Here is a 12,191-nt window from a genome sequence, read left to right as displayed (position 1 = left end):
AGCTGTGGGTGTCAGCTCAGAGGCTTTTCTGGGGCTCTTATCTGCACTATGCAGCGACATATGAGCTGAGCCTGAGAGAAACCTAATATGCTTACTGGATGCCGAACAGCAGAGAATAATGTGTGCCAGTGCTCTTGTCCAGGTATCTGTAGCTTTAACTTCAGTACCATTTCTTCAAACTCCAAAGCCTCTTGCTTTCCTCCCTTTCTTGCTATCGGTGTGGATTTCCCCTCAGTGTCCAGAACAATTGAAGTCTCTCCTACTAATGACTCATGGCCATTCTTTTGCATTTTGCCCTACTTGGATGGTAGGAAATCAAAGATGAGATGCTACGTGACAAATGTAGAACACCACATGGGGATAATGAAACTAGTTAGCAACCATAGCCTCATTCAGATATACAACAACCACTCAAACACTGATTGGTGACATTCCCCTTCCTATCAGCACTATTAATAAAAAATCTCTTCTGTAACTAACTATCTTTTTTTTGCAGGGCTGCCTTAAATGAAAAGTCCCAAGGCTACACGGAACACGTGATAAAAGAAAGGCAAGTGATCTCAGAAATGCCTCGGAGACATCTTCTTCACTCCTAAATACCTAACTTTATCTCTTTTACATAGGTATTTCTTTTCTCTGAAGTCTTCATAACCTTTTCCAGTTAATAATAACAACCTCTGCCAAGAACTTTCAACAGCACCCAATTAATTCACTAACCCAAGACCCAAAGGTTTTTGCTCCTAATCCACAATTTATAACTCGAACTGTATTCTTTAGTCACTGTCCAATTGTAATTTCAAGATAAGTTTCTTGTTCCTGTTTGAAAAATGAAAAGAAAAAAAAAAAAAAAAGGCAGTTGTCTATCCGCCCACAAACCTTGGCAAAAGCCATCTATCTATCTGGAGGGAAAAATGAAGCTTCTTCTCCACAAAGGCAGTAAGATCAAAGTCCATATCCCAAGTATCTCACAATCTAAGCCAAATAGAGGAAGAGATAGGTTCAAGTTTTAAACACTGGTTTTTTGTGATAACTTAATACAGTATCTACACAATAACAGTTCATAAGGTGGGTGGTAAGAGTTCGAGCAGAAGTGAGTTTTACTGAATATTGATACAACATAGTTGAAAACCATATACAAATTAACCAAGTTCTCAGCACAAATGGTGGCCCAAAGACTGGCAGAGGAAAACTTTCAGAGGAAACATTTGAGACAAATGTAGAAAAAAACTGTGCAAAAACCAAGTGGGAATCAGCATGGAAGAGTTAAAAAGCAGGAAAAAGAACATAGGAGCTTGGAAGGAAATGCGTTAAAGAAACGGAAATAGCTTTAAGATATTTTTCTGCAGCCTAGAACAGATGAAAAAAAAGAAATAAGAAGTACAAAAAAATTAAACTGTGATGGATTCAAGAGTTTTAGCATTTGAGTACTGTGCTGATGTTACATATTGTGTTGAAGAATATATTCTGAGGAGCCTCCCAGGAATATAAAACTCGGGCCTTGAAAGATTTAACAGCCACCAAACCTCTGAGTGAAAAGCAACTGTGATATCACAGATCACAAAGCTATAGCAGTTTGTTTAAGTGAACGAAAACAACATCTGCTGTATGATTTCACTACCACAGTGCACTTCTCTTCTGCTTTCCACAGCATTGACACAATTCAATTGAACTGATTCTTATTAGGGACACTGCACTCACCAGCTCGAAAGAGACACAAGTGACACAAACCAGCAACGATCCTCTGGTTTTCACTCTGCTACTTTTAATGCCACAAATTTCCACAGTTGCTGCTAGTGCACCTTTATAGAGATAGCACAAAACTGTCCCCATCTGCAAGTACAGGGTGCTGTGAAAAGAACTGCATTGCCAACCGTCTTTTTAATTTTCTGTTATTAAATTGAGAAAAAAAATAAAGCAAAAAGTTTTGCTTCTCCAATTTTCCAGGCAGTTTACTCACACACTGGTCAGCACATTGTGTACAGTTCTCTCTGCTTATTTGGGTCATTTCCATAAGTGTGAAAAAGACTTGGAAAGGAAAAAAAAAAAAAAAAAAAGATAAAAGCTTCAGTTTTCATTCATGAACAAAATATTACCTGGAACAACTCTGAGTTTATATATTTGTGGGGTTTTTTACTTAAGTCTATTAGATTTAAAACCTACAAAAAATAAATCTATATCCCGTGGGAGGAATGCAGGAATATTTGTAGAAATACATCCTGCAGCTCTCCTCCTGAGTGCAACAACCCCCAGAGTAGCTTGTCTGCTGTGGTCTGGGACCAGCACCAAAGTTGACAGTCTCTGGCAGGAGAACAGCACTGGAAACTCCCTCCAAGAACAATCACGTCTGTAATGAGAATCACGTAACATAAGAAGGTTTGCTGCGTAAGAAAGGGCCAGTACTTGTAGAGGAAAAATATACTAATTTTACCTAGGAGAAATGTGAATTCCACTCTGTGATGAAAAAAAAAAAAAAAAAAAAATCAGTTCTGTTGGTCATTTTAGCTTCCTGTTGTAGATGACCCATTTGATTTCAGAGAAAGCCAGATCTGCAGATCCTTTCTCAAAGACATGCAAGGATTTCTACTTTTCCAGTTATCCCTGTGTTTCCTCACTGTAAGCTTAAAATACCCACTACAGGGGATCACAATAACTAGCATGCCTTCCAGTCAGGAAGCAGGTCTTTGCTTGAACAAACAGTGTTGTTGACCAGGGAAGATGAAGAAAACCTGATGAATGAATGATGGATCTAATACAGAAATACTCTGTCCCAAGACTGACAGTGTACAGACTAATTTTAATGCTCAGTGCTCTACAAGACTTCTTTGAGCTAGTACTGCATCTGATTCCTAGACGCTGGTTCTTGTCCAAATGAAAATCCTTATCCAACTGGAATTAACAATTATTAAAAATCCAGCCAACAGAGTAGTGCCATCTTGAGCTTCCACTGCAAATAATGAGCTCAATAAAGCACTGTATAAATCAGAGAGCTTCTGGGTCATGTTTTATGACCATAAAGTTGATACCTTGAAATCCCACTAGTTGGAAACATACTCTGGTGTCCTGTGCCATACATCCAGGACTCACAGAAAGGCAGATGTGAAGAAGAAATGGAGGAGGAGGCTCAGCTAGTATGAGCCTGGCTTCACTCACCTCATCCTTTAGATCGAGGCAGATGTTCAGCTCGCCCCTAACACCATGTCTTTTCCTAATTCTGTTTGTCCGCTTTTTTCCCTGAAGAAGTCCAAACCTTGCCTTCTCAAACCTAAAAGTCAACTCCCAAAGTAGCATCCCAAACCTTGCCCAGCTGAATCAGCCAACACTCTTGTCCCCTTCTCCAGTTCCTCTGGTTAGGGAAAAGAATCAGGACAATGGTACCTGGATTAGGCCACAAGGGAAAATAACCTTTTGCTCACAAAGCAGGAGATCCTTCAAGAAACACGCACTCTGTACATATAATTCCAGGGTCACTCCAAGGACACAAGATTTGGAAAACAAAGGAATGAAGGAATAATGCAAAATCAAATCAAATAAAATAAAGCCTCAGGACACAGCTGGGAAACAGACATGCTGCTGGACACTAATCTCAATTTTGAAATAAAGTTTGGAATTTCCTTCAGGAAAGCTCTGCAATGTGAAGGGCAGGTTGAGTCACCAGTTGCTGGAAAGGCAAAGAATTGAACAGGAACTTTGTAAGGCTGGGGGAAGCAGGACACAAAGTGTGCATCTCTCCACTGGGATTGGCAGAAAGGATTATTTCTGCCTCCCAAACTCCAGACACACTGAAGCACATACTCTGCCAGAGCATGATGGACCTGACCGTAAAGGAGATAATGATCCTGCAGATGCTGACTGCATTGATCATTTAGAAATGTCAGTTTTTCAGTCACTGATCACAGTGCACATACAGTATATTTCTTCACAGAAATTCAATTTTATAAACAGAAAAAAAATATCCTTGTTAGACACTTCAAGGTTTTGAGCTAGCACAAAAACTCCAGGTGTTTATTATTGTATTTTCAAGTGCACAAAAGGGTCTGTGTCAGAAACCTTAAATCTAAACAGTGCCAAGCAAAATCACTGACATTCTATGCAGAGCTTGCTTATATGGAGATATTTAGATCATTAATGGTAAAAGACTGACACTAAAGAAGTGCTGCTCTGGTTCTTTTTTTTTTTTTTTTTTTTTTTTTCAGTTGTAACCTTCTCTAGAAGTTTCTTTCTTCCCAACACCTTTCTTCCCTCTTTGAAGTAGTTTCACAACCACAGAATAATCAAGCACCTTTAATTTATGCAGCAGCTCAGCTTCTCTGCTAATGGACTGAAAAATGTCCATAATTAATGAAGCAGGTGTAAAGAGCCATAGAAAAAGCAATCCAAGGTAGGCAGCCTTTCCCTGATAACCATTTGTAAGTGGGTTCCCTTCTTCCATTATAAACAATATTTTTTGATACATATTTTGAATTAAAAGAATGCTTTGCACTTTCTTAACCTGTCATGAGCCACAAACCTTTCCATGAGAGACAGTCAGAGAAACAGTCAAGTGTGTGAGCACCTTCATGTGTTGCAAGATGAAACAACCATATACTACTGAGACAATTCCCAGAGTTATTTTGAATAGTTTTGCAGTGATTACTAAATCTTTCTATTGTTTAAAAAAAAACATCTTTCCCCATCTGTGAAAGGCTCCAGCAAATATGGAAAATGCATAACAAAAGTAAAAGTTTCACACACACACAAAGACACAACAAACCCCCTACCAAAGACATTTTTGTCTTTCAATTATGACAACAGTTGTTTTTAATCTGTGCCTGAAAGCTCATTTAAAGTAATTTAAAAGTCAGCAGTGTTCCCTTACCATCATTTATTTTTACATTGATCTTCCTATTTCTAACTACAAATATATATTCTGCAAATTCATGTCATGCAGTTTATAAACCTCTCTGCCTTAGTTTGCACATAAGAAAAACTAAACTACAAATGTCACTGCTCTGTTACCATTTGGAGTGGCAGATGTCCAACTGCCAGCTGTACACGTGCAGAATATGAAGCACTAATTATAGAGTAATCAAACGCTTTGTTAAACCATATTTAAGAATTTTATTGTCACTTAATGGCTACATGAGTATTAGCAGATAAACACACATGTGGTCCATTAGTACAGCATCTGCCAAGTTTTAAGCATATCCACAATGTGATGGATAAATGAGAACTGATGACTGGACAAATCAACTTTCCAAGAGCTTTTGACCCTGTCTTTCAACAAAAGCTCTTGAGAAAACAGAAAATTAAGCTCTCATGAGATAAAAGGTAGAGTCGCAACATGAATTAGAAAGTGTCAAAGAGAAGAAAATAAAAAGGAAGAATTAAAAATAAAACGTAAATCTTTAGTTGTGGCAAAATGCATCAAAACAGTGCAAAGAGATTATCTTCAGGCTTAAGTCAAGTATACACCTTTACAACCTGGGAAAGGAAATAAAGTAATGTAATTTGTATTTGCCACTGACCCAAAAATACTTAAAATCATTAAAAAAATAAGAAAGCATGACAGCAGAGACCATCCATCTGGCTCATGATTTTACTTCTGCTATACTATTCTTTGAAGGAACCCCTCTTTCAACTTTCTTTTTGTCTACAGCACAAAAAGTAAGCTACAGTGTTCATCCTAAAATACATTCTACAGTTCTGTACACTTCACTTGACTTTACACTCACCATCAATTAGTTTAAATGTTTCCTTTACCTTTTTGCCTACATTGTCCCCTCAGTTGAGGGAGTTCCCTCAAGGAGCCTGATAAATTTCCAGAGGAAACTTGTAATGTGGCTTCCTCCAATTAGGTCATTAAATTTACACACTTGAATCTCTTTACATCTTAAAGTCTCTGAACCTGTGACATTTTCTTGTCTTAAATTGCACTGTAGAACTCATCTGTGTCATGTCATCTTTAAATCATTCAGTCTCATACAGGCAGTTGAGCTGATCACACCCAATTAAACATAATGATGTTTCTTTCACCTGCCACTTTACTACTGAAAGGAAAGGCAGAGCTCTTGAAGGCAGACAGTTGGCTTTATTTCATTCTTTTTAAACTCACATGGGCAGTACCTAGCCTAACAGTCTCTGTCTGCTCTCCAAAGCCTCTGGCAAAAAAGGCAAAATACAACAGGATGCCCAAGAGGAACAAGTGACAGTCCATATGTGGCAGTAAAAATTCAATATTAATGACATCATTCTAAGCTCAAGTAAATTTTGCAAGTTGTCAAGTTGTAAAAGAACAATCCCCAGGCAAAATAGAGAACTGTGCATCTTTGGCAGCAACCTTTTTTTGAGCAATACCTAAAAAGAAACAGCAGTATTTTTGTGTCACTGTTCACAATGTAGAGCATGTTTGGATGCTAGTCTACACCATCCAAGATGTGAAATAATGAGATATCTCACATCTAACAACATAAGCAACAGTCACCTCAATCTGTTATTTCTTGTCTTAAGCAAAAATCAGAAGGATTTGAGGAAGAGCAGCAAAAATAGCTAGAAATATGAGCAGATTCTCATAATTTGGGTGAGTTTTTTTCTAAATAAAGAGTCCCATAAGGAATGCCCAGTTGCAAGTATTTGCTTACCGTATCTCCAATGAAAACAAAATGCAATGGATTTAACTCTGGTAGTAATAAAAAAAAAAATATTTTCTTATATGGAGGTATCAGAACGTACTGGGACAGGACCAGAGGCTAAGAAAGAAATTATTTCACCAATTTCTGGAGGAGCCCCAAACAATAGTCTAGATGCTTGCTGCTGTAAATGCCAGCATAAGGATATATTATCTCAAAACCAGTCATGTTGTAGATGATGCATATTACGCATGGACAATGACAGCTCAAGGCAGTATTTCATAACTGGAAACATCACTCAAGTTTGATCCAAACTGAAACATAGCACTCTGTCGATAGCAACAACAAATTCACCCCTATGACTCTGCTGGTTGAGAATTATAAGCCCCCATGTACCACAAAGGGTTCCTTTGAATTTAAAGTATTTGTTTAAATTGATACTACTGTACATCTTTCCAGCAAAGGAAATCTGAAGAGTAGATATATTCATTCATCATATTCTACAACAAAAGCTCTTACTACAGGGATGACAGGATCGCAAGAAGGGTAAGGCACGTGTCATATAGACATCGACATCAAAACAGATCCCCAGACCTTAATGCTATGTGGGCTAAACTGACCTGAAACATCCACCCTGTTTAAGAAAACAGGAGTAAACTGTAACAACTGAACACTAAGTGTTAAAGAACTTGCCTTTGTTCTGTTTGCTTGGGTGGGAGGATGGTGGTTTTATCCTTGATTATTATTATTTCTCATGATTTAGTGTACAAAAGTCTGGGTAATTCAGCATTTGAGCACTGGAACCTGGAAAGGATTAGTTAAAAAAAAAAAAAAAGAAAAGGAAAAGAGAGCATCTCTACTACTTGCCCTTTAGCACACAGTAGTCAGTCCAAAAGTCCTGAGAACCCGTGAGAAAGGAATTGCTACACCATACAATAGGTTTGATCAGTAAGGGATGTAAGAGTCATTTCAGGGTTCAGCACAGTTAAGCTCACAAAACTACTCCTTTCAACTGGTTTTCCATTTCAATTGGTTTAATATTATACAGAAGGCTGTAGAGCAGTTAGTCATCCACCTCCACAGGGGAGGAAAACTGGCTAGGGACAGACTCAGAAAGGAAGGAAAAAGCATTTTTCATTATTAAAAAAATGAACTTTTGAATACAGGTCGGTCACTGTGTTTAGGGTACATCAAGAGAATGCAAATATGCAGTGCTGCAATGCCACCTTACCTCACTTCCACATCTCTGACTACATACAGTGGAGTAGCTGCCATCACTTACACTAGTTCTTTAAGGAGTGAATGGCAAAGAACTGCATGTGGGCTTTTGGAACACAATGTAGCAATTTGTACTAAAAGTAGCATATTAAAAGCAAATCGCTAAATGGCACAAAGATGTAATTTGCACAACAAGCTTTCAGTTTAGCTCTTCAGCCTGCAACCTAAGGAAAACAATATTTGGTTTGAACATGCCAGTATCCTTAAGATTAGGGCGTCCAATAGTTTCTTGATTTATAACAAACATCTGATGTAAAATTTTTAAATATCATCAGCTCTAACTGAGAGGTACCAAGTCAGAAAATGATTTTCATTCTTCTGTAAGGTAGCATTAAAAATAATACAAGCTGATGAGAAATATATTTTTGTACTTTCTGGTTTGTTTATTCACTGAATTTGACGGTTTGTTTTGTTGGTTTTTTTTTGAAAGAATATAAAGGCCATAAGGGCACAGCAACTGACAGAAGACCACTGGGCCACAAAGACATGGAGTTTCTCAGCTCTTCTTAAAGCAACTAGATTTCAGAGTAACTCTGATCTTTCAAAGTAATCAGCTTCACATTAATTGTTTCAGAGAAAAAGTTGGGAAAGACCCTTAGCTGGCTAAGATTTAAATGTAGTGGGTTCATATAATGGAAAACAAACCAAACAAAAACCCAAACAAACAAACAAATAAACCAACAATTACTTTCTTGGACACTGAAAGCACTTGACATCTTTACTGGAATCACCTACTTTTAAGCTAACCCTAAACCCAAGTGGGCTTACTTATTGTTTTGTATTTTAAACTTAGACCATTTAAATGCTTTAATTTACAGCACCGCCTTTGTATAGAGTTTTTTCAGTGCAACTGACAGACCAACAAACTGCAGTCCCAAATACCAAAACTGTAAGGAGGGATCAGACCCTCTATAATTACTCCCTTTTTCTTCAGGACACAAGCCTTTCCACCTCCCACCACTAACCTCATCCTCATCTTCCTTCTCCTGAATAATCCAGAAGTGGACAAAAAGTACCAGTTCACAAGGTCAACAATAAGGGCATTATTTACAAAATTTACATGCTAGTCAAATTTATTTTTACATGGGTGAAACAACAGAACTTCCTCTTCCCTGTAAGAGTTATCTCACAAATTATGCTTTACCATAAGGAAAACACAAAAATACATACTCTGCAAAAGTCTCATTCTATTCAAAAACTTCCAGGTTTGTCTCATTTAATTTTGTTCCCTTTTCAGCCACCCTGACTCTTCTCACCATAAATCTACACACCAACTTCCTTTTTCCTCTGAGTTTCTATGCTGCCTATGCTACTGCTGTTCATTTCAGACCCTGTTCTCCTTCCCATTCCCACACTCTGAAACCTCTTTCACAACTATTCATTTTGATTCCTCACCCATGTCAGTGTTTGCAACCAGGAGTCACAGCCTGGCCTCAACACCCAGAACCTTCCATCTCCTGCATGCCAGGCTCTTCCAAAGTGCTGCTGAAGCATCCCAGTTATGCAAAAGGCCTCCTCAGAATGCCCACTCCAAGCACTTCAGGGTACGAGAGCCTGGCCACTTTAGCACTATTTTCCTAGGGCCCTAGCACTTCAAAAGCTGCCACCTACCTTATACGTGTGAAAGTTTTTTGTAGTACAGGGTGTCTGTCAGGCGGCAGCACGTAATTATAACTACTACACTCTTTAAAGTCACTGTCTAGGATACAGAAATATTTAATTTTTCAACAAAACCTCAGTGACCTTTACCACCTGACACAATATACCTCCTTCTCAAACACCTGATGGATGGCCCTGTAATCGAAGCACCTTCTTCTTTCGCTAAAACATGCTTTAATACAGCTAAAATCCTGTTCCTGAATAACAAAGTTTTGGGGTCAAAACGATGGCCTGCTCTATTGCCACTGCTCTGAGCTATACTAAAAGACAACCACCTGCAACAGAGCGACCCTTCAAGCTATTCTAACTCCCACCACCTGCAACAGGAGCAAATTGATTGATGATGGTCATGACCCACCAAAAACTAGCTGGGGGAAGGTATCTCCCCTGGATGAAGATATGTCTTCCATATAAAGACACCTTTTCTCTCCCTGAATAGTTTCACATGGTTTGACTGTCCAGGCTAGGTAGATGCTTCCATCTCAAGGGGAGCAGAGCTGCAGACCCACGTGGGTTCACAGCATGGCACCCCAAGCACGACCTCAGTGAAATCCCCCCTCTTCACCCATCCATGTGGTGCCACACAACCACCCCAGCTCCCGGGATAACGCCGGGCCCCACCTCACCGGCCACCCCATCTCAGCCCTCCCCGCAGGCCCCCGGACAGCCCTTCTCCTGCCCTACCATCCCTTCGGACCCCAGCCGAAGGGACACACTCGGGATAGGGGCCCAAACAACACGGTGGGGAGAGAGCGGGGCTACACCATCCCCTCCTTAAGACACGGATTTGCGGTGGAAGGCGGCAGGAAACATCCATTTCCACCCAGCGGGGCTGGATGAGAGGAAGGGGCGCCGGCACCCCGCAGGAAAGAGGGGCCAGGGAGGAGGGGGGACTGCCCCGCCGCGGGGTAGGGGCACGGAGGCGGAGGAGGGACGCGACCCCCGGGACAGGAGCGGGGGCCGGAGGGGCCACTCACAGAACTCGGCGATGTAGGAGGACACGGCGTAGTTCTCCTCGCACCACTCCAGGGTGGAGGTCGGCGGGCCCCAGTAACCCTCCCGGTCGGCGGCCGGAGCCATCGCGGCGCCCGCTTCAGGCTCGAGCGGAGCCGAGGGAAAGGGGAAACGGAGGGAAGAGGGCGCCGGGCCCGGAGCGCAACACCAGCGGCAGCGGAGGAGGAGGAGGAGGAGGAGAGCGGGCAGGCGGGGGCCGGCACTGAGCCCGCCCACCCGGGGGAGGAGCCGCGGGTCGCCATGGCGACGAGCTGCGGCCTGCCGGGGGGCGGATAACTAGGGACGGGGGAAGAGCTTTGTGGTGAAAGAGGGCGATTTAGAGAAAGTCTGGGGAGAAGGGTTGGTGTGGGGAACGTTTGGCTCTTCGGGGGCCCGCGCGATGCCCCTGTAGGGACGAGGCGGGACGGGCAACATCACGGCGCCCTCCTCACCCGCTTTTCAAGCCGGTTTGGGGCCAGTGAGGAGGTTTCCTCCCTCAACTTTCCTCGCCGGTTTTCCTTGCAGACTTCAGGGAGGGGTTGTAGTGCGAGTGGGGCAGCGTACTGCATTCGTGTTCTTAGAGCAGGGATTCACGGGGTCGTGGGGTGGTTTGGGTTGGGAGGAACCTTAAAAGCTATTCAGTTCCAACCCCTCCTGCCATGGGCAGGGACACCTTCCACTAGACTAGGTTGCTCAAAAGCCCCATCCAGCCTGGTCTTGGGCACTTAAAGGGATGGGGCATCCGCAGCTTCTCTGGGCAACCTGTGCCAGTGCCTCACCACCCTCACAGTGAAGAATTTCTTCCCTAAGGCAATGAAGAGGCAAGTGTTCCTCGTACTGGTGGGCTGAGAGGAGGAAGGAGGTTTTTTATAGCACTGCCTACTACACCAGGGTTTTCCTCTCATCTGATGCCTTATTTAGTTTCCTCAGTGCTTACTACGCGTACTATACTTACACCCATAATATGCAAACTGCTTCTCAAGCAGGGTTGGTATCCAGAGGCAAGTAGAATCTAAAAAGGGAAAGACTCAAAACACAGGGAAAAAGAATAAAGCACACCAGTAAAGGTCTCGTAGTACCATGTGGTTTTTATGTTTCAGAAGATGGTCCTAAGATTGGATGAGAAGCTTTGGGCAGACCTTGGGGGCTGTACACAGAGCTTACACCCTTCTGGTCAGCAGAATTTATTATACTCACATATAAACACAGAAACCTCTTTTCTGACGTCTAATTTCTCCTCACTTCCCCTTCTATAAGCTAAAAAAATCCAATTTAAACACAAACCTTTCCTAGTGTGAATTTCAGAATGTATACATCTATCATGAAGACTAGCCTGCCTTCTGCAGTTCAGTTTATATATAATTACTTTCAGCATTAGGCAGAGATGTATTTAACATATATCACTATTTGTCATAGTGTTATACAGCCCTCAGAGCAAGACTTATTTTAGTGATGGAATTGGCAATACACTTAAATGGTCAAAACAGCATCAAATAACTGTGGATTTTTATATGCAGGCCTGACTTTATATATTTTTCAGACCTCGATTATCCTTCCCAAATTTAGACTTTCAAAACTGAGGGCAGGAAGACTACCGGACTGATCCAGATGCAGAAAAGATGCTTACAGCCATGAAGAAGATTCTGGACTGTTTGA

At 41.4% G+C, this 12,191-nt stretch overlaps 1 protein-coding gene across 1 annotated transcript in view; it reads right to left on the bottom strand.

Annotated features, from left to right (window-relative positions):
- Positions 1-10,719, bottom strand: part of ACER3 (alkaline ceramidase 3) — a 58,361-nt gene extending 47,642 nt beyond the window's left edge. The window contains exon 1 of the mRNA XM_050333150.1: positions 10,520-10,719. Within this exon, the coding sequence (XP_050189107.1) occupies positions 10,520-10,622 (103 nt within the window). The 5' untranslated portion in view covers positions 10,623-10,719. The remainder of the gene's footprint in view (positions 1-10,519) is intronic.
- Positions 10,720-12,191: the final 1,472 nt, after the last annotated feature.

The sequence above is a fragment of the Myiozetetes cayanensis genome, unplaced genomic scaffold, assembly GCF_022539395.1.
Source record: "Myiozetetes cayanensis isolate MyiCay16 unplaced genomic scaffold, myiCay2020 scf5-8, whole genome shotgun sequence".
Taxonomy (NCBI): Eukaryota; Metazoa; Chordata; class Aves; order Passeriformes; family Tyrannidae; genus Myiozetetes; species Myiozetetes cayanensis.
Note: the sequence above shows the minus strand (reverse complement) of the source record. Positions and strands in the feature narration are given on the sequence as shown.